Below are 20,191 nucleotides of genomic sequence, written 5' to 3'. Positions count from 1 at the left end.
TTTTATTTAATTGGCTTTTTGTCATAAAATTTAGAAAAAAATATAGAACATAGTCTGTCCAAACTCGCACGACGGCGCCAGACCGGCTTGGCGCGGCCCTGGTCTTAACAAAGTTTCTATTAAGCAATTTTTCTACACAGAAATCGCATTATTTTTTGGTTTTGCTTAAAATACAATCTTCGAATATTTTCTTTGATAAATTATAAGATATATTTTATTGGAATACTCGCTTCCTTAACCGCTTAGCAATATATTTTGGAAAACTTTTCGCAGCTTTGAATTATGGACAAAACCGTAATAATTATTTCTGGGGCTTTTTCCAAAAATATTTCCCCTAACTGAAAAAGCGAAAGTTTTTAATCATTTATTTGGAAAACTCTTGGAAACTGTGGTTTCTTCACGTTTAGGTCAGTATTTCTAACACTGTCTCTAAACGGAAAAAAACGCGTTTTTCCTAACGTTTTACTATAAAATACTGGCAAACTGAATCTTTTATGTAAAAAAATTAAGAGATTGCTTTTACAAGAAAACTCGTCGGCTTTCTTTGAACTCAGTACGTTTGCTGGGAAAATCTAGATTACTTTTTTTAGTTGTTTGAACAAAGTAGTAAAACGTTACTCAGAAAAAATGTTAAAGTAATCAACCTTTTTATCCGCTTTAATAAATGACTTGTAACTTATTAACCGATGAGTGATAACTCGTTAACTCAGAGAGCGGCAACAACTCAATAGCGCAACTCAACACAGTGTTACCCAGGCCTACATCACGGCACGAAATGTAAATTTTCAAACTGCGCGCCATTCACCGGGGCAGAACTGTAAAGATTCGCGCACATGAATATCTGGACTGCCGCTAGACGCAAGTAGAAAAAGAGAGAATGCATTTGAGGTCTTTATCTGTTTGAGGTTATACATTGTAACGTCAACCCTGTTGTCAATATAAGAGCTCTATTACATAAAAGGCAAATCGAACTGAGATCCCTGGAAATGACCAGCCTCATTCGAATTGGTGTTCGTAAAGCATCACTTATTGCTCCCAGGTCACTGCTTGTGAAAATTAACTATCAGTCAACGAGAACAATAACCAGCAGGTTAGACGAGTTGCCCCCAAAGCCAAAGCCCTGGCCCTACAATGAGAAGCCGTACACCAACCTGCAGTATTTCTTTGATAAAACAACTCCAAGGTTTGATGAAAATACCAAGGTAACTATCGTAACTGTTATGGATGGAGCAAACCTCATATGGGCCTTTTAGCTGATTATAGTAGAAGGCCCAGTGGCTTCAGGTAAATCAAAGTTGGCGAAAGAAATAGCAAAATCGTTTGGAATGATTTACTATCCCGAAGCCAATTTGGATATGCAATACATCAATCCCTATGGGTACGACTTGAGGCAATTAGACTCTATGCTGCCCCCTTCGTGCAAAAGCTTTGATGTTATGGATTTCATGCGAAACCCCAACCATATGTTGGTGGCCAGGTGGCAAATTGAGCAATATATGATTAAGTAAACTACTAAGATTTCGGGTGTTTGTGGTATTTCAGTTTGTCCGCTTTTCAGGGTTTCTCAATATATTGATGCATTGGCTCATCTCTTGAGTACGGGACAGGGCGTTGTCTTGGATAGATGTGCCTTTTCTGACTTTGTTTTTGTTGAAGCGATGTACAGTCAAAAATACTTGTCCAAGCCTGGTAATGCTCGGAGCATTACAATTTCGGAGTGACACTTTATTTTGTATTTCAGCATATAAAAAATATTATGAATTCAGAAGAAGCACCATAGATCACTTGTTAAAACCACATTTGATTATATACCTGGATGTACCTGTTTCAAAGGTTTTAGAAAACGTGCGACAACGTAACATCAGCTACGAAAAGAATTCTCCTGTCTTCACCCAACAATATTTGGAAGTAATGGAAAAGACGTACAAACAGAAGTACTTGAAAGAAATGTCGTGAGTGTTGTTGGCTGTAGCTGTACGTGGGATGGGTTTTCGAATCATTGGTTTCAGTCCAAACGCTGAGCTTTTGGTGTACGATTGGACCGTGGAAGGAGACACTGATATTGTCGTTGAAGATGTAGAAGCGATTGATTTTGACAAATACGACGAGCAAGATTCGCACTTCCAGGACTGGAACCTGCCGAATGAGGAAGAATGGGGCTGTGTACGCTCTAGGTAAATCAGACTCATCACTTCCCTTCGCACTTTCACGTTACATTTTCAGATATGCCGATCAGAAGGAAGACATTTTGTCTTACGCGAATGTACAGACCTATGATGTTCCAGAACTGCTAATGAGTGGTGAGGACTCTGAGATCTATTTCAGAGTAATGGATGAGGTACGTTTTTATGTGATTTAGCTGGCTTCCGATATATTTGCGTCATTTATAGGCTCCTGGACAGCAATATGAATTTGGATACAACAAAAGCATGGGCGATGGGGGTTTCCTGTTCAAGTGGGACCGTCCGACACGCAGTACATTACCTCTAAGGGAGAGGAGGTACGCCTGCCTTTTTATTGGAACTGTATTTTTTATTATTTGAGTTTCATCCTATTAGAACTGTGTAGAATCATCAATCTATCAGCGGCGCAGAAAAGAGTGGATTAAACTATCAAACTCATCTGTCTTCAACTAAAGGTTTGTAAATTGTTTAATTATTAACATGCCTTGTTATTATTTTTAATAATAAACAATTATTTACGCATATCTGCTTATTTCGGCTGTATCCCGTTCAAATTAACAGAAAAACAGCGACCAACTATATATGTATATTACTGGGGTATAGAACACTATTTAACAGATTTGAGTATCATTGTTGCAGCAGTATACAAAGAATAAACTACTCCAGCAAAAATAGCAATCCTAGTGGCTTGGTACAAAATTTGATCATTAAAACCACCTTTTATATGTACTGGAATATCGTTATCTGCCTGGAAGAGTTTCTTTTTGGCTTCCAGATTTTGCCTTACTTTGTCCCTACTAGCCTGGGTCGCGAAGGCCCTCGTTGCTCCACAAATCTGATAAAGCACACAAGTTTTATTTCATTATATGTACACTTTTGAAACAAATTAATAGCCCACTTACCTTCAAAAAATTAATTCGTAAAGCCATTTTTTATCCGTAAAGAATAAGTAACCTTTCAACTGTGTTAACTAACTGACACCATCAGTTTGCTTCGATCGATTATTTTTACTGCAACCGATCTTGCCATTTAAAGGGCAAATTCTAATTTGAGTTGATTCAATTCTAATTATAATTTTAGTTGTTAGAATGCGGTGGTTCGGTTGGTCAGTAATTAAAGAATCATTCCCGTAGGAAAACTATTATGCATTCTTAACGATATATAGAGACGCTTATTAAATGAATACATGGTAACAAACGAAAATTAGTTTGAAACTATTGCGATTGAAGAATTAGATTTTTGCACAGTGATAAAGGTGTGATATTAATAATTTTTTGTATGGAAAAGTAATGAAATGCAATAAGAGCACAGTGGTTAAAATACGCATTTTTTAGATAGCTTTTGAAACTTCGACACTTCCAATCCAGCTGATTTGTAAGCTGAATACCTGATGGTTGCCCTTAGGTTTTGGATCAAGCGGAACTTTTTATGAAGAATAACTCTTTTTCGTCGGATTGTGAATGAAAAATTTTTCCTTATGGTGCGAACTTAAGTAGACGCACTTATTTTCAATCCTCGTAAGTACCTTTATTAGGAACTCAAAACAACTATCTTTATAAAAAGTTATCCCAAAACGTTTTAAAAGGCCTGGCAGCGACTGTGGAATTGCCTATTCGAATTTCCCATAATAAATTAATTACAATTAACTTGCAATCATGCCCTTCACGGCTTTCAAGCCGTCGATGAGCAGCAGCCATGTAATAAAAGATCGTCAATGTAACAGTGGGAAACATTTATTTCAACTGCAAAAAAAAAGCGGTGGCGAAAATGGGACATTCAAATAACTTAGGACATTCACAACATAGGAGATTCTCCGCCAAAGCCACCGCAATCCAATCCAACTAGATCCCGCACAAGTTCGGTGATGGAATCAACGGCTCAGTGATAGCGATAAACCTGTCCAAGGGACAGAAACTACCGCAGTCTGGTATGGAGAGCAGTTGTGGTTCTTCTCCTTCATGGTTCTCGTAAAAGACCTGAAAAGCCACTAGATTAGAGAGGTCTCGTTTCTAGATGCAAACAACTCACCTTAATGCCGTAGATGTTGTTGATGAAATGGACCTCCAAAGACACCCAGGCGCCGTAATTTGGCACATGGGGATGTTCGAAAACGCCCAAACTGATCAGCAGCTCAGCGATGTTGTTCTCATGGGCGGAGTAAAGGTGCATCTTCCTGCCAGGGCTTTTGCTGCTCAAGATCTTATTCTTGGTGTCTTCTATCACTTTTTCCAAATAGTACCCGGTGGCCATTTGGCGCATTTCATGCGTATGCATCGATACAAAGTAGTCCTGCAAATGCACAGTTGGTTAAAGTCGTTGCACAGTACTGGACCAGAACTGAATTGGGCGAATGAGCGAAATAATTTAAATCTCTATCTAAGTGAAGCATTTTGAACATTGAGAAAACCAGAGCATTGGTCATCAACAGGAAGAACGAACTGAACAATTAACAGCAGAGATGGTGGTAAATTATGAAATAGTTCGTCTTTTAAGTTTCATGATCAAGGGCTTGTCGCGAACATGGCTTCAAAACTGGTGAGTTTTTCGAGCTTTATGGCTCGGTGGAAAATAAGTTCTTCCTGCCGTTTTGCAAGCATCTGAGGAGCAAGTTACTCCAATGAGTACAACTATACGTATTTTTTGTTAAAATACCAGATTTTAAGTAGATTATTTTGCAATCCTCCGCATAGTACCGTCACGTATAGTCATAACTTACTTGAATGGCTAGATTTGTAATGGTGTGGGGCCACACGGGTCTGGTCCACTCCGGTAAGGTGAAACCCCACTCCTCCTCAGTGGACAGTCCGAAGTAGAGGTTGTAGAGGTGGAAAAAGCGGGAAACCTTGAGTCCGGTGTGTTCGGAAATGTAGTCAAAGGTCGCTGAATGTTGAGCGAACCTCTCCAAGATCTCTTGCGAGCTAGAGTAGAGAATTGTTAATTTCCCCAGACGCTGAAAGCAATTCCAGTGGCTTACTTGCTGATGTCTTCATACATCTCCAAATAGTTGGGGCAGAGCACTCCAAGTAGGACCTTGTCCTGGTACTTTGGAAGGTAGTTGAAAGGCACTGGCTGCCAGAGAATGCTGTTCTCGAACAGGTCCTCTTCTCTGGGAGGAAACAGACCGGCCAGGACGAGCTGCAGCGACATTTTGGTGCGATTGTAATCAGTGCTGTAGGCCTCAATTACTTCCGGATAGTAAAACTCGCCTAGGAAATTGTGGTAGCGCTCCCTCAGCGATCTCCCTACAGAGAACTCCTTGTGCTTTCCCACCTAAACAGGCTGGGTATTAGCCAACTACACCCAATTAACTGCTTTTAATTAACGCACCTTGGTGAGCTGACCTGAACCGTAAGGGTAGTAGGGCTCGTGCAAATAGGGGTCCTTGGGGTAGAGCTCGTGGTCCTTGTCGGCCGTTCTGTTGCCATGTCGGAACAACTAAAGAAAGTTTTATGAGTGCATTTGGCCTCAGAAATTAAAAAATTGGGCAGATAGTTGTTAGTTACTAAAAGGATTCTCCCAGATAACAAAATTTTTAATAATTATATTGAATTATCTTTATATGAATATCCCCGCCAATGTTCAGAGCCAGAACACAGCGAGAAAGCGACAATGATTATTACAAGTTAAATTAAGTATTGTATTTACCACATGGGTGAGCACCAAGGTGTCGTCACTAGGCTCCAGAGTTTCCCATTCCAACGTCCACTGGACTCCCAGGATCAGAAATAAAACCGCACAAGCCTTAAGAACCATGGTTGTTGCGAGTGAACGTTTCCACCAGAGATGTGGTCTGAAACGATGTTCTTAGGGGTCTGGAGCAAAATGTTGCCGATTTTCAATTTATACCGCCTTTATCACTAGATTAGGAGGCGATGATCAATTAAGAAATGCGCACCTTGGATGGGATTGGATATTGATGATGAAGCTGCGACATTCCAATCAGTGCGTCAGTAATACCCCATTAATCCTAACGCACAAGTAAAGCCGTTCTTAAGTACTTTAAGAGAGTCAGGGGTTCCTTTCAAATTAAGTCTCAATTAAATCAGGAAGACATCCATTAATGCCTTAGGCATTCGCCTTCTGGCCCAGAATGCTTAAAACGTGATTGGAGTCCATTAATTGTTTGTTTAATTCTCAAGGAAGATTAGCAAAATCGTGACGCCAAGGATGCTTTAATCCCATTATCTGCTACTTGTGCAAAACACTTCGATTTTAAAGTACCCGATTAATTGTCATGATGTTCTATCGTACTGCGTTTGTTTGACCAAAATTCCAATCATTTTTCGGCTTAAGTTACAGGAAACGGATGCTTCAGATAAGTGTAAACGAATGAGTCTGCAAAAACCCTGTAATTTTAGCTATAGAAGAAAGGCTCCTTTGTTGAATTCAAATTCCTGCAAGCGAAGCATACAGAAACTTCCACTCTATTTGCGATACACTTGTTTTAAGCGAAAACCATCAATTGCTCAAAAGGTCCGTTGGCTATTTCCTAAAAATCAAGCCATCAAAGCCTGGAAACACTTCGCTCAACAGACTGATCTTAAACTTTCTCCAAATTGACTCCCAGTTTGAAACTTTTGAAAACTATGCAAAATTTCTCCTGGAGTTCGTTTTGAAGTGAAAAGTGCCTATACAATGGCACTCAGCACCTATAACGTACATTAAGTGGCGGTTAATTTTAAACAAACTTTGTCGTAACATCTTATCAACGTTTCTCGATGAATTATTGGCATTGTTTTGCTTCGTGGACGCTGAATGAGGGCTTCAGTTTAAGCGCATATCAATCAATGATTTACTTGTCGAGATTCCAAGACAATCTGATTGTTTGATGATAACATTCATTCGATTCATGTGAGGCTCCAAAGATGAAAAATCGTGCGAGGTATTTATAGAATCAAGTATCAAGAATCACTTAAATAGACGCGTAATTAACAAAGAATAAAATATATTTGTTTATTTAATCCTGTAGAAACAGCCGTAGTTTCACTAGAAGATACCACCAGTTCCTGCATTTCTCTCTACTTGTTTTGGACAATAAGAGCTCCTGCTAGGTTTGTCAGTTGCAACATGTGGGGGGTTCTTCTGGCTAAATATGAACCTGCAATCCTTATTGTTAGCTCCAAAGCGATGCTAGCTTCCACATCTCTTACTGATAAACTTTTGTTTGCCCCGGCACTTTTCTCATCTTGTTACTCTTGTAGTAATTTCTCATCGATCTGGACATCTTCTCGTAAGACATATTGGGGATATTCTTGGTATTGCCCCAGAGCCTAGCCAGTGTGGGAGCGTCGACTATTTTGAAAACTCCTTGGTCTTCGTCCAGCCAACGAATCACATCGCAGTACTGCTTCCACGGCTCGTTTAGCAAGTTTTGCAGGAAGTTCCACAATATCAAGCCTAAAGTTCCAAAATCCGTTGTAAGTTTCACGCTATTAATATGTCCCTTAGAGTGTTAATGTAAGCAGCATGCAATGAGCAGGTAAAAGGATACAGAGTTCCACGGGCGGCCTGAAATACATGGCCGTTGTAAGTTTCACGTTATTAATAAGTTCCTTGAAATATTGCATTCGGAAAATAAAAGGATACTTTTCTTGACTTGGCGGCAATTCTGGGCATCTATTGGGGCAGAGGTAAAAGCGGTGAGTTTCTTATTTAAAACCACTGGGCAAAATAAACAAAAGGATAACCTAAAATGTGCCAGCAAACGCCAGCAACAAGTACCGAGCGAATGTGAGACAGCTTTCTCACATTCTCTGTCCTTCTCCTATTAACAGTCAAAGTGACAGTCACTGTTTATGAAACTATGAAAGTGACATATTTACTTCTAGATGTCAATCACAAACATCTTTAACCTTGCCAAAATCGCACTTTTCAAACCAAACAGCCCTCTGAAGCCCTGCTAAATGGCCAAAGGTGACTGTTTCGTGTTTCTGGATTTTGCCTTCAACCAAGTTCCTGGTGAGTGCATATACGCCACATTTGTGCTTCACTGCACTATTTACCTTTAATTTATGTACCCCCCTAACTCTATCTAATTAATAACGTTCGAATGTCTTTTCAGCTGGGCGAGTGATCATCAAGTTGTTCCTTGATGTGGCCCCAAAAACCGCAGAAAACTTTCGCTGCTTGTGCACTGGGGAGAAAGGCATGGGCCAGCTGGGCAAGCTCCTCTACTACAAGGGCTCCCGAATGCATAGGGGTAAGCGAACACAACGATCATTTATTTCAGGAACTTAGTGGGGATGGATGACATTCAGGGTTTTTTTGCGCTCAGCCTTAATCATCCTCAGTAGGGCTTTCCGGGGGACCTTCTTCACTTTTCTTGGAATGGGGTCTTGCGGCTTTACCACAACCTTCGCTGTAGGGGGCTTGGGACGGATTGCCTCTGTTTCCCGTCTGCGCCCTTCCTTGATCATCCTCAATAGGGCTTTGCGTTTGATTTTTGCTTTGGGGCGCTTTGCTTTGACTAGAGGCTCAACTAAACATGAATTAAGAGTTGAGCATGTAGGGATAGTTGTAGATAGTTGAATAAATACAGGGTGTTCCATTTGAAATAAGCAAGTTTATGCCTGCTTTCGGAATAACCAAAAGTGCGGTAATCTTGAAAACATTTTAGATCTCTTGCTCCTGCTGAGTTTGAAAATATTTCCAAATTAAATTTCACTATTCAGTAGAGCAAAGCGGATTTCGATGGGACACCTTGTAGAAACCATCAAAATGAATTACCAGCTATTGTCTCTTCGGATATCTTCTCTTCCATCGGGTTTTCGTAGTCTGTAACATTCACCGGAATCTCTTCTAGCTGCTTTAACGTTTCAACTTCCTCCAGTTCCTTCACTCGCCTAGCAAGCTCTTCGTGAAAAGTCTCCTCCTTGTCCGGCCCTTTCTTGGGTTCTTTAGGCAAGCTGATTGTATAGGGTGATCTTGGAGTAGCTCTTGGTTTCGGCTGCTCCGATAGGGGGCTATGGGAGTTTTTTGACTGCTGCCCCACATCTTTCACTTGGGGGACAGTGGTTGTGGTTGCCTTCTGCTTCTGCCCTCGCCTCGGCGCTTTGTTGCAAGGGCACTTTTTCTTGGGCTGCTTCTTGCGGCAGCAACAGTCCTCTAAAGAGGATTGGCTGTCGCTGTCGCAACACTTGGGAGAAGTGGTTGTTTTGTTGCAGCAGCACTGCTCTTCGTTGTCCAGAGGCTGGCAGGGGCGTGGCTTGGCGTTTGAGTGGGCGCGGCAATGGCGGCACTGGATTTTAGACTCCAAGTAGACCTGCTGGCCTTGCTTTGCTCTACAACAACGGTGCTCTGGTTGCTTCGAACAGCAACATTTCTTCTCCACTGGTTTGCGACAACAGCAGTCGCCGCTGCTGTCCTGTTTCTCCCTAGCACATTTGCAGCACATTTGGCGTACCGCCCTTAGAGTCTCTTTGGGGGTGCTGGAGCAGCAACAGTTGGGGTAGTCTCCTAAAGGGGGGCATGTGATCCATTGCATCATCTTCTTGCAGTTGGTGTCGATTTGCGAAGGGGTGTCGTTGAACTCCACCTCCCATCCGCAGGGTCTGCACTTTCGCGTGGGGGTTTCTATAATGTAGGCCACCCCAAACTTGCCTTTGGTCGGGCAATTGAGGGGCGGTTCTGAGTGCGAGCACTGGCCTTGGCCTTTGGTGGTAAGGGTGAAGTGGCGCGACCAACTTTCGCGCAGTTTGGCGAAAGGGGATTCGTTGCAGTCGCACATTTTACTGGAAATTTTGAGTTTGATGACAATTGATGAAGTCTCACCTGTTGCCAGAGTCACCTGCTCTGCACTTGTAGCGCGCGTGACTTCCAATCGATTGTTGTGTTTTAGTCGCTATAGTAAAGTTAATCCGGCCTCCTACGCCTTCCGGTGCCCAGTCTTCAGCCTCTTTTGTCTTCCCCATCTCCTGGATGCAAATTCCGCTCTGACAAGCTCTCTGCATTCTTACGAATTCTTAATTGCCATTTTTGATTCTCCTGCAGATCTTTTCCACAACTCCATTTCAAGTGCTATCAGTCGTCGCTCGAGGTTCTTTGTTAATTGCCATGAAAAATGGTGTTATACAGGATAATTCAAAATTGGCCTCATTCCTTTTAAGGGGTTATATGCTCTCAGTGGGATGCTACGAGAAAAATATTTTTAAAACAATTAGACATATGTTAATTAAGTGTGCGGTTGTTTTAGTGGTTCCCTTGTGCATGGTGCAGGGCGGGGATATTGTGAACGGAGACGGAACGAGCGGAGACAGTATTTATGGCGAATACTTTCCCTCAGAGGCGCGCGAAGTAGAGGTACAAAGATATCCTTCGATTTATTGAAATTCTTTGAAGAGTTGATTTTTTGAACAATTCCATTCCAGCACACAGAGCCTGGCATGGTGGGACTATCCATCGACAGTTCTGGAAGAAATTCCTCCCAATTCTACATCACCACGCAACCCTGCCCACACCTGGACGATCAGAATGTGGTCTGCGGCAAGGTAGTAAAGGGCTTGGACGTTATCCAGGATATGTCGGAAATCCCTCGCGAGAATGACATTCCGCAAGGGGACATCGTGATCTGTGACTGCGGAGAGCTGAAACCGGGCGAGCCCTGGTGTTTAGAGGAAAACGACGGGACGGCCGACGTTTACCCCCCATGGCCCAACGATTGGAACGGATCTGTCGACGAACATCTCCTGACTGGGGTCATTCGAGATATCAATGGCTCGGGCCACATTTTCTACCACAAGCAGAGCTACCAGGACGCCGAGCGCAAGTACAAGAAGGTCTTGAGGCAAGATCTGCCTTGCTCTTTGGGGGGAGGCTGAAGTCTGAAGTTCTTCCCCCATTGTAGGTATATTGACTGGTTCATCGAAAAGTCCTCCAAGAGAGCGGACAACTCCTTCATGGAGTTTCGCTACAACGTGTTGCTGAACCTCTGCGCGGTGCGGCTGAAGCTGAATAAAAACGCGGAGGTGATACAGCATAGCAGCGAGGTGAGACGTTGTCTGCTGGCGCTCGCAAGGCCTCATTTAAGGCGCTTTGTAGGTGATTGCACACAACCCGGACAACGGCAAGGCCTTTTATAGGAGGGCGTGCGCCAAGCTGGCGCTCAAAGAGTACGATGGGGCGCTGCAGGACCTCAAAATCGCCTACAAGTTGCACCCGAACGACCGCAGCATTAGAAACACGTTCGAGGCCGCCAAAAGAAAGAGGCAGCTCTACTTGAATAAGGAAAAGTTGTTTTATTCGCGGGCGTTTAACAATGTCCATTAAGTTGTTGCTTTGTTATGTTTTTATTATTTTGGATAGCCAATAAATGGCTAGTTATTGCAACTGGTTCACACGAAAATTGAGTTTCTTTTTCTATTTTTGAGTGAAGTCGATATCTTGTTTATAATCATTTTTTTATCAAAATTAGATGAAACTGCGCTTGATTAAATAGTGCAGTGTATGTACTAGTAATTATTTCTAGATGAGAAAAATTATACAAATAAAATACCTCCAAACGCGTAAGAGAGTGAGGGGGCACGAAAATAAACCGACTGAAATGTGACAGTTAGGCGCTCTTACAGAAGAAGAATCGCCCACAACCTAAGAAAAATGTCAACAAATATTGAACCTTGACTAAAAAAATATATAAAGATGTCCGAATCTGAAAAGAAAAAGATAATTTCCAACAAAAACCGACATACTAGCCGGGTAAGTTGGTAGCCTAAGAGTCAGTGGTCTTTACAAAGCCATACGACGTTACAGGACAGCACCGCCAAGTCGCTATCTGGTAGGGCTGCCACAATATCCCGACACAAAGACAGCGCCGATGTGAAACAGCCAACTATTTTGCTTAAGAACAAAGAGGTCCCCAGCGATGAGGTTTCCATCACTAAGAAAGTGCCCAAGGAATCAAAGGAAGCTGAATATCTCATGGGCGCCACCCCCACCAAGGAGCCACCAGAAGGCAAGTCCTCGGATTAATTTAGCCCCTTTCAAGCTGATGAAATAAGTGTTTTGTTGCAGTTGCACCCCCCATAGTCAAGCAAATGAAGAAATCGATGAAGTTGATTGAGGAGGGGGTCATCAACATTGACCATCTTCAGGACTACCTGCAGGAGAACCGCGACTTTATTGTGGTGGGCGTTGTAGGGACGCAAGGAGTTGGCAAATCCACCATCTTGAACCTGCTAGCTGAAACCAAGGTAAGTCGTAAGTTGGTGGTCACTTCTGGATTGAAGGGAGTTGTTTCTTGTGTCCAAGTCTGTTTGAGCTTTCAGAATTCAGAAGAATTCAATTTATTTCAAAAGCTTGGAGTTTATTCAACCGAATTTGCCCTTTTAAATGGTCTTATTTTTACATTTATAAGTTTCTCGGTTATTAAAGTCGAATCTGTTTTTGAAAAAAACATCTAATCAAGGTAGAATGAGACAAACGCATCGAGACGCGATTTTCGAAACTTTTGCTCAATATTCCTGTCCTGATTCAGCTTCACTTTAAATCGCTCTCTCTATACCTCTGGAGATCAATACGAGCAATTGCGATTCCACCTTATTAGTAGTGTGGATTTTAATTCTAAATGAAGAATGTATAATTTCAAATGTAGGTGTCCGAGCAAGTAAAAGAAGCGCGCTTCAAGTCACAAACTGAGTCAATGCGCGACTCATACAGTGACGACTCTATCTTACCAAACAAAGACAAGGATGAAGTCGGCTTTATTCACAACGTAGAGACCGTAGAGGACATTGAGAACAGCGTAAATGCCACTCATGGCATCAACATCTATGTGTCGCCGAACCGAGTGATTTTTCTGGACTGTCAGCCGATTTTGTCACTCGCAGTGCTCGATAGGCTGATCGAGAACGAGAATAAGCGATCGAGTCTAGTGGGCGACTTTGTCCCCGTGGAAAACAGTGGAGAAATCCAGGGGCTTCAGTTGACAGGCTTTCTGATGTCAGTTTGCCACGTTCTCTTGGTAGTCCAAGACTGGTTTTTCGACAGCAACGTCATCAGGTAACCGTAGCTAGAATAACTGGAGTTCACTGATCAATCGTGCGCTTGCAGGTTTGTACAAACGGCCGAAATGCTGAAGCCGACTATTTCTAATCCAGAGGATGAGTACTGTGAGCATTCCCCGCATCTGATCATGGTCCACAATCGCGCCCAAATGAGCGACTTTACGCCCGCGAAGTTCAAAGTGATGCAAAGAGTAAGTGTTCCCACCCTCCATACTAATCGGATCCAATATCAAACTGGATTGTTTTAAGGCGTACGAGCTGCTGTTCCAGAAAACCAAAATGCATTTCCAAAGCAACTTGGGGCTGGCTTCCGGCAGAGTTCTTAACACTTTTAACGCGGAAAATTGCGGAAATCCAGTTAATTTGTATTTAATTCCAGAAATCCTGCCCGATTCCGAAAGTGAGTAAAATATACTTCCGGATGAATCTTGAGCCTTATTGGCAATATTAAGCTGTTGCAGGAAAGGTCTTGAAGGGCCATCCGCCTTTGGAAGACCTGGTCAAGAAGCTAAAGGCAAATATTTATGGCGCAACCAAGAGTTCTCTAACCCATGTGCAATTGACTGAAAAAACCTGGCTGGTTTATTGCAATAAGGTGTGGGAAACTGTAAAGAAGAGCCCGTTCTTCGTTGAGTATACGAAGCTGATGCCCTAGAATGTTCAAGACTGGCATAGTGAGCCAGCGTTTTTATGCATAATTTCTGAAGGTAAGCTAGCAGTAAGTAACGTTAGAACTCGCCACTAGTTTTATTAGTACTTATTAAGTTTCAGTAGAAGGCTCGTCGCTGATGGACTTTGGTGTAAACCTTAAATTGTTCTAAGGTAAACTGATCTGGTCACATAATGTTAAATTTTGATCTTGTAAATATATTTTTCTTCAATCATCGCTAAGTCGAACATTGCTCGAGTGAGTAGTCCGTCGCCAAGTGTCACTTACGCTCCGAAGGATCTTTACTTTTCCCTTTTCTTCCGACGAATAACCCTGCTCCTTGCAAGTCCACTGGTTTATTACATTGAAACCCGACAAACATGTTTTATTTATTTATTGTGGCTTTTCATGACTGGTTCTAATACGAGCCTCACTCAATGTTCAATATGAACTAATTATGCTACTAATCGCTTTACTAATTCCGGTACTAAGGAGTGGTTTATTGAAGGTTCTTATGAGAGCATGGCTAGTGACAGTGGTTTACTTATAGACGGTTTGCAACAGGGATCGTTTTCGGGCATGAAGCGGTTTATATGAATGTTGGTAGACGGTAGCCAGACGCCAATGCTCCGGATAATCGTCGCGTTTATGCTTCTGGAAAGAAAAAGGTGGAGCTAGACTATGGATTGCGTAGTTCCTGGATCTATATGGAAGTGTTGGTTTAGGTACGTGATTAGATTGGCGACACCAAGTCCTACTTACGTGTTTCTGCGGCACGCCCGCTTTGAACGCCAACTTATACTCGGTTTTGGCTTTTCTCTCGCCGGGCAAGTGTTTTAGCTCGCAGGCGACACACAAGCGGCCTCCCAGTTTCTTGCAGGAGTGCTGTGTGCAATTCACAGGCTTACACAAGTTTGGGGTGCTCACGCTCACTGCCTCTCTGCTCTTAAGTGTCTTCTCCGCATCGTCATGGGCGCTTTTTGAGCGTTTCTGCTTTGTCTTCGAACCCATTTGCCTCGACGCACAAGTGCGCGGTCTATCAAAGACAAAGTCCTTTTCCTGCCGAGCCCCCGCTCCGTGATCAAAGATGGGGCCGCACCCGTGCACCCCATCGCATTTTTGCACATTGTCAGTCTCTTCTTTGGGCGTGTGCACTAGCGAAAACACGGCAGGCGCCTGAGAGCCATTTGAGCCGTCAATATGCACTGGGGGCTTCGGCTCATCCTCCGGATCCACCGGATTCAAGTCCCAGCAAATTGCCAAATCAATAGGATTTACCTTGTTTTGCCGAATGAAACGCCATTTGCGCTCGAAGCTGCCGCTACTGCCCGGCCTGTCTTCGTCTCGGTCTTTTTTGTGGTGCTGCGCGCACGTTTGGGGTCGGAACACCTTCATCTTAGTGCATCTGTTCGGCCCGAAACCCGGATATCCCTTCCAACCTACTCCACACGCATAATGCTCGTTCTCCAAACTTAGGCCTGGATCCGGCCCGAGGATTCGCTGCATCTGCAGCTTGCGATAGATCGAATCGGTGATAGTGTCAGGCAGAGGGTTGTGCTCCAGGTTTTCCTTGTGCAGCCTCTTCGCCAGGTTGAAGTTGGAGATGGCGCTGATTATGGGCGAGAGAATGCGGTTCGTCTTGGCGCTGTCCCGGTCGTTTGGGGTTGGCGAAGTGACCATTACCTTGTTGGTTGGGCTCGGCCCATCTTCTAGAGGAGGTAGTTGGGAGAAATCGTCCCGGTAGAGCGGGTAGCGCTTGGGGGGGTCGGGCGATGGCTGAGGAAACCTATCCTGGCTTAGCTCATGGTAGCTGGGCGGACGATGATGGGGTTCCGTTAAATCGCCCGGCACGTACGGGGACGCCTTTAGAGTAGAGTCGTCCACCTGAAAATTATTTACTTTTTATTTATATTCACCTTAAAAAAACATCGAAGTTGAACAGGCGGAAATTATGTTTTTCTTACACGCGCGTTGCCTTATGCAAAATTCTATTTTTGATTTACGAATTTTTTTATGTTAGCTGCTAATCTGCAGATACCATTTAAAACGCGCCAACTAGCAATCAGGAGTATTAGTAATATCGATGATTCAGTTCCATACAGCAACAAGTCAAAAATCATTGTTTTGAAAAATTCAATGGTAAAGATTACAGGTTTTTTGAAATTGTAATAAACAACAGACTAAAGTCTGATTCATCTATTTGTTCTGCGACAATGTTAGCAGACCGTATCATAAGTCACAAAAGTACTTGTTTTAATAATTTTAAAGACGTTAGTAATGATTTTGTGACTTGTTGCCGTATGAAGCTAGTGATTAAGCGACTTGTCCACTTTGTTTCCTATGTTGGGGTGCCTGTCTTTTAATCAGTAATATACAGATTTACTGCTTTTTATATATTTTTTGTTATACAAAACTGTTAACTTATAATTATTCGCGGTAAATAGACTAGTCTGTTCACATTCATCCTGCAAACTATGTAACGTAAACTACACACTTCTAATCGGAATCACTATTATCTGCTGTAGCTGTTGTCAACGTACAGGGTAGCTCTTTATAAAAAGTCGAGTATTGAATGGGAATTGCATTACTGTTACACAAATCCACCAAATCCTTTATTTTTGCTTGCGAAATTTTAATGGGTGCTTTATACACCTTTGTAGGTATAATGTTGCTATCATGACCTCGTTTTGTGGCGGACATCAATTTCACTAAATTTATTTTCTGAAAATTACTTTTTCTAAAAAATTTTAAATGGTTTACTCTTCATTACTTTTATAGAACAAATTTAATTCCACTGCACATTTGCACCGTTGTTGTCTTTAGTAAAGTTTTTTTCCGATTGCTGCTTGCAGAGATTTTATATAAAAAAAGCGCTGATGCCTCCACAAGGCACAGAGAGAACATGATTTTTCATAACGTGCTTGCTTTAAATCCTCTTCAGAGAATTTTTATAACATTCGCAAATCATACACTGGTCCTTTTTTGCCTGAAAAAAAGGAAATATTAAATTCTGAATTGAAAATCATCTCATACATGCTTTTTTGGCAAATGGTTTTTCTATTTCTTTGCAATGTGTTTTATACTGTCTGTACATCGATGAAATCCCATCTTTGTATTGATTATTGGTACCGGCTCTACAATAATGCGAAGGCATTATTGGAAAAGATTTTATGTGTTTTGGAATATCCTCTTTTAGGGCATCGCATACTTTCTTCCCACCTTTCTTGTGCTTTCCCCTCATATCCAGCGGCAGAACCCCACTCTCATCTTTTTTCTTGGTTGCAGTAAATATAAGTTTATTGTTTATGCCCAATGTTCTCAGATGAAATGTCTTGCATACGCTATTTTTTTTACCGTTTAATTCAAAATGGTAAGCATAGTTTTTAGGCTTGTTACTATTGGGTGTATGCATTCTATTTTTAGGATTGATTTGTTGCATACATGGCAAAAAATAGTCTCTCTGGTGATTAATGTCTAAAATGCTCCAAAAGCTTTTATGAATTTCATCCCGCGCTTCTTCAGTAAAAAAATCTGCATTGTAGCCTGCATCTTTCATTGCAACCTTTGCGAGCAACAACTGCTTCTTTTCGGATATTAACATATTCCAATCCGTTATTTCTTCTCTTCTTAGCGATCGACATTTCCCATTTATCAGGATCTCGTAAAAGTTTTGTAGTCAAATTAGTATCAGATTCATTGTCTTGGTTATTAGCTTCTTCAGCGACAGCTTCTACATTATTCTGTTTCCGGTGAAAGTTGTCAGGCGAACAGGTAGAATCGATGTCAATAGAATGCTTACTGCAAGTATCTGAAGTAGGTGCATTCTGTTGAGATAAATTCTGATCTTGTGCCTGTACATTTCCAAGAGTATTTATCTCCTCAGCAAACTCATTTGCAATATTATTTCCAACTTGGACGATGTTCTGGGTATCCACATTTAAGAACTCTAGTTGTTTCCTGCAAATTATCTACCAAAGAAGTCCCAACAACTTGATCATGGTTGATAATAATGTGCTCTTCTGATTCTAAGTGTGAAACATTATCTGCAATAATAATATTATTGGTTTGGTTGGTGGCATCTGTTAATTTTATCAAGTCGTTGTTGTTATTGACGAAATACTTTTTAACCATAATGTTTTCCTCTATATAGTATAGGTTCCATCTTTTGCATATTCATTTATGACCGTATTGTCGGTAATAATTTTTTCTCTGCATCGATTTGGGCTGATTTTTTCTTCAAATAGAGTTTCGTTATTTTATTACTTATTTGAAAAAAACATTAATTTAAACTAAGGGTTCCGTTGCCTACTTGTAAAAAACTGCCTCTTTTCTTGCCAAACGCAGCATATATTGGGCTCTTGTTTCGCCACAACGTTGTATGCAATTAAATTCATTCATTTTGCACTTAAATAACTATTGATAATAAGCGAAAAGCACAAACACCAAACCCACGATTCTCTCAAAAAATAATGACTAGCAATTAATCTCAAAATTTGCTGCGAATAACATAAGACATTTTGCGATTTGTTCAGTCCCATAAGGCAATAACTCAAAATTTTGCTCTATGGAACTGACATGATTATCCAATACATTTAAATCAAAGAGCAACATGTCTAATTGTTGCTTTGTTAAACTAGACTAATTATAAATTCGGCTTAACACAAAAAGAAAATTTCTCATTTAAAGTTGACCCGTCCAAACATTTCGAGTTTTCTGTATGCAAAAGATTAACTACTTAATTTTGGACATTATGCCGTATTAAACTAAAAATGGCCAAATTTGGACTTGTTGCTGTATGCAACTGGACCATCGATATTAACAGAACTGGAGGACTTTTTGTAGTTTTTGCTCCCAGGAATGGCAATGAACTATTTGGTTTCTCATGGTCAGTCTGAAAGTGCCGCCTTAGTTTGGGTTGTAGTGGAAAATTGTGCCTTCGCCTAAAACAAGCCCATCTACTTACCTGGTTGTTAGTAACATTTGCTTCGCCATTATTGATGTTGCTTGCACCACTACCTGAAACCATCAGAAACATGAACATTTCCTGCAACTTTCCGTAGCTAGTGGTGTTCTGCTCTAACTCTCCCTTACCGAAGCATTCAGGGAGTCTCTGGTTGCTGATCGATTCAGGTACATGGGATTTTTTTAAATTCACCGATATATGCCCACGGTCATTGGCAATGGTTCGCGTCTTTCCAGTCCTTCTGCGTGGAGTTGTCGGGTGCAATTTCGGTACTTCCCAATTGCGCAAAGCTTTGGGCTTATAGCCCGACTCGAACTAAAGTTAAAAAAATCTTCAGTCAGTTAATTGGTTCGGCATTAAATAATAGGGAAAAGGGGAAAATAAATCAAAGCTTCCTATCTTAATTTACGTGTTACTTAGCGTTTAACATATATATGTTGGAAACTAGCGCTTGCGCTTCGCCTCCGATCGTTTCTTGACATGTTTTTTTATTTTAACTTTTCGCTTCTCGCTCTTCTCCGTCTTAACCGCCTGCTTGCGCGCCTTTTTCTCCTCGGGAGTTTCGTGCTTCGACCGCCCTGAGTGGACAAATTTGCTCCCCATCTCCTCGGAGTCTGATTCAGAAGCCGTATTGCTTGAGTGTTCGCTTTTTGTGTCCAGTATTTCCGGCTGTTGGATAGTGCCGCTCAAATCCGCCTTCAGTCCTATCAACGTCTTGTAGACCAACTCCTCCCCTAGCCCTGCCTTGGCCTGGTTGATGTCCCTTTCAAAGTCGACTACTTCGTCGAGTCTCTTGGGAATGTACGCATTCTTGAACACTTCCTCGTTCACCTAAAATTAGTTATAGATATTGAAACATATTTCATTTAAATCCGAAGTAGTGGCTCGAAGCCCCGAGCTCATGTTGAGTAAATAAAAGGTCGTTTAAATATCACTATAATTTCTTTTCAAAATCACGAGTTTCGGATATTTTATGTTAGTTCATAGTGTTAGTTCGATATAACACCTTAAAAATTATATTGAAACAGGAATATTTTTGACAAATTCATGTCAATTTCTGCCACCCATGTGCGCCCACCCAACGCGGCTCAGTGCGGAGCCGCGACTGCGCATAAGCAGCGCAAGACAGATCGGATTGTGTCATCGTGTCCCACTTGTCCCAGACTATTACCTTTATATTTATTATAATTTCTGTATTAACATAATTTTTAATGCGTTGTGTTGGCCCACATTATGTGATTGATGCTGGGCATTTGTATGTACAAATCCAGAAACGTACTTTTAGGTTGTTGATACCTGTTATGATATTCCTATCTTTTCTGGGTTTCAGTCAAAGTGTGAAGTAAAAATTTTGAAACATCGTTTATTTCATTACGTTTCGGCGAGACAACAGCGCCAT

The 20,191-nt window shown here is 41.6% G+C and overlaps 7 protein-coding genes and 1 long non-coding RNA gene across 16 annotated transcripts in view; 3 read left to right on the top strand and 5 right to left on the bottom strand.

The window, feature by feature from the left end:
- Nucleotides 1–837: 837 nt before the first annotated feature.
- On the top strand, nucleotides 838–2,707 carry LOC109536500 (NADH dehydrogenase [ubiquinone] 1 alpha subcomplex subunit 10, mitochondrial). Its single transcript, XM_019902736.2, has 8 exons — nucleotides 838–1,202; nucleotides 1,254–1,504; nucleotides 1,559–1,689; nucleotides 1,742–1,952; nucleotides 2,010–2,174; nucleotides 2,224–2,338; nucleotides 2,391–2,500; nucleotides 2,559–2,707. The coding sequence occupies exons 1-8, from the start codon at nucleotides 987–989 to the stop codon at nucleotides 2,566–2,568; spliced, it is 1,209 nt and encodes a 402-aa protein (XP_019758295.2). The 5' UTR covers nucleotides 838–986; the 3' UTR covers nucleotides 2,569–2,707.
- Nucleotides 2,708–2,754: 47 nt separating this feature from the next.
- On the bottom strand, nucleotides 2,755–3,357 carry LOC109536503. Its single transcript, XR_002171844.2, has 2 exons — nucleotides 3,086–3,357; nucleotides 2,755–3,018 (listed from the first exon to the last, which is right to left on the bottom strand). It is a non-coding gene; the product is annotated as an uncharacterized LOC109536503 (long non-coding RNA).
- Nucleotides 3,358–3,900: 543 nt separating this feature from the next.
- Nucleotides 3,901–6,016, bottom strand: LOC109536502 (venom acid phosphatase Acph-1-like). The gene is made up of 6 exons (XM_048665931.1): nucleotides 5,829–6,016; nucleotides 5,511–5,618; nucleotides 5,158–5,453; nucleotides 4,900–5,101; nucleotides 4,212–4,472; nucleotides 3,901–4,159 (listed from the first exon to the last, which is right to left on the bottom strand). The coding sequence occupies exons 1-6, from the start codon at nucleotides 5,934–5,936 to the stop codon at nucleotides 4,025–4,027; spliced, it is 1,110 nt and encodes a 369-aa protein (XP_048521888.1). The 5' UTR covers nucleotides 5,937–6,016; the 3' UTR covers nucleotides 3,901–4,024.
- Nucleotides 6,017–7,111: 1,095 nt separating this feature from the next.
- On the bottom strand, nucleotides 7,112–9,997 carry LOC125504231. Of its 2 annotated transcripts, XM_048665926.1 has the most exons (4): nucleotides 8,910–9,997; nucleotides 7,871–8,661; nucleotides 7,334–7,580; nucleotides 7,112–7,281 (listed from the first exon to the last, which is right to left on the bottom strand). In XM_048665926.1, the coding sequence occupies exons 1-2, from the start codon at nucleotides 9,907–9,909 to the stop codon at nucleotides 8,417–8,419; spliced, it is 1,245 nt and encodes a 414-aa protein (XP_048521883.1). In that variant the 5' UTR covers nucleotides 9,910–9,997; the 3' UTR covers nucleotides 7,112–7,281; nucleotides 7,334–7,580; nucleotides 7,871–8,416. The 2 variants fall into 2 exon arrangements, with proteins under 2 accessions (XP_048521883.1, XP_048521877.1); XM_048665920.1 differs by having other exon boundaries at nucleotides 7,334–8,661.
- LOC109536501 (peptidyl-prolyl cis-trans isomerase D) lies at nucleotides 8,051–11,523 on the top strand. 2 transcript variants are annotated; one of them, XM_048665942.1, is made up of 6 exons: nucleotides 8,051–8,141; nucleotides 8,245–8,382; nucleotides 10,375–10,481; nucleotides 10,550–10,947; nucleotides 11,026–11,167; nucleotides 11,220–11,523. In XM_048665942.1, the coding sequence occupies exons 1-6, from the start codon at nucleotides 8,087–8,089 to the stop codon at nucleotides 11,445–11,447; spliced, it is 1,068 nt and encodes a 355-aa protein (XP_048521899.1). In that variant the 5' UTR covers nucleotides 8,051–8,086; the 3' UTR covers nucleotides 11,448–11,523. The 2 variants fall into 2 exon arrangements, with proteins under 2 accessions (XP_048521899.1, XP_048521895.1); XM_048665938.1 differs by having other exon boundaries at nucleotides 10,550–10,965.
- A 206-nt stretch (nucleotides 11,524–11,729) lies between these two features.
- Nucleotides 11,730–14,066, top strand: LOC109536506 (nonsense-mediated mRNA decay factor SMG9). Of its 3 annotated transcripts, none has more exons than XM_048665916.1 (8): nucleotides 11,730–11,873; nucleotides 11,928–12,129; nucleotides 12,189–12,367; nucleotides 12,769–13,175; nucleotides 13,227–13,371; nucleotides 13,430–13,580; nucleotides 13,642–13,887; nucleotides 13,935–14,066. In XM_048665916.1, the coding sequence occupies exons 1-7, from the start codon at nucleotides 11,817–11,819 to the stop codon at nucleotides 13,833–13,835; spliced, it is 1,335 nt and encodes a 444-aa protein (XP_048521873.1). In that variant the 5' UTR covers nucleotides 11,730–11,816; the 3' UTR covers nucleotides 13,836–13,887; nucleotides 13,935–14,066. The 3 variants fall into 3 exon arrangements, with proteins under 3 accessions (XP_048521873.1, XP_048521869.1, XP_048521867.1); XM_048665912.1 differs by having other exon boundaries at nucleotides 11,731–11,873; nucleotides 13,633–13,887; nucleotides 13,946–14,066; XM_048665910.1 differs by having other exon boundaries at nucleotides 11,731–11,873; nucleotides 13,633–13,887.
- Nucleotides 14,067–14,208: 142 nt separating this feature from the next.
- Nucleotides 14,209–20,191, bottom strand: part of LOC109536507 — a 12,769-nt gene continuing 6,786 nt past the window's right edge. For 2 of the 5 annotated variants that reach the window (XM_048665894.1, XM_048665906.1), the window contains exons 2-3: nucleotides 18,793–19,107; nucleotides 14,209–15,713 (exon numbers count right to left, since the gene is read on the bottom strand). In XM_048665894.1, coding sequence (XP_048521851.1) covers nucleotides 14,370–15,713; nucleotides 18,793–19,107 — 1,659 coding nt within the window. In that variant the 3' untranslated portion in view covers nucleotides 14,209–14,369. The remainder of the gene's footprint in view (nucleotides 15,714–18,792; nucleotides 19,108–20,191) is intronic. The other 3 variants (XM_048665900.1, XM_048665897.1, XM_048665902.1) reach the window with 3 other exon arrangements.
- LOC109536505 (serine/threonine-protein kinase RIO1) overlaps nucleotides 19,185–20,191 on the bottom strand; it is a 3,042-nt gene continuing 2,035 nt past the window's right edge. Inside the window, exon 2 of the mRNA XM_019902740.2 lies at nucleotides 19,185–19,623. Within this exon, the coding sequence (XP_019758299.1) occupies nucleotides 19,237–19,623 (387 nt within the window). The 3' untranslated portion in view covers nucleotides 19,185–19,236. The remainder of the gene's footprint in view (nucleotides 19,624–20,191) is intronic.

This window comes from Dendroctonus ponderosae, unplaced genomic scaffold (assembly GCF_020466585.1).
Source record: "Dendroctonus ponderosae isolate FM_Combo_2020 unplaced genomic scaffold, Dpon_F_20191213v2 Dpon_F_20191213_1, whole genome shotgun sequence".
NCBI lineage: Eukaryota > Metazoa > Arthropoda > Insecta > Coleoptera > Curculionidae > Dendroctonus > Dendroctonus ponderosae.
This window is presented reverse-complemented; position numbering and strand designations above follow the sequence as displayed.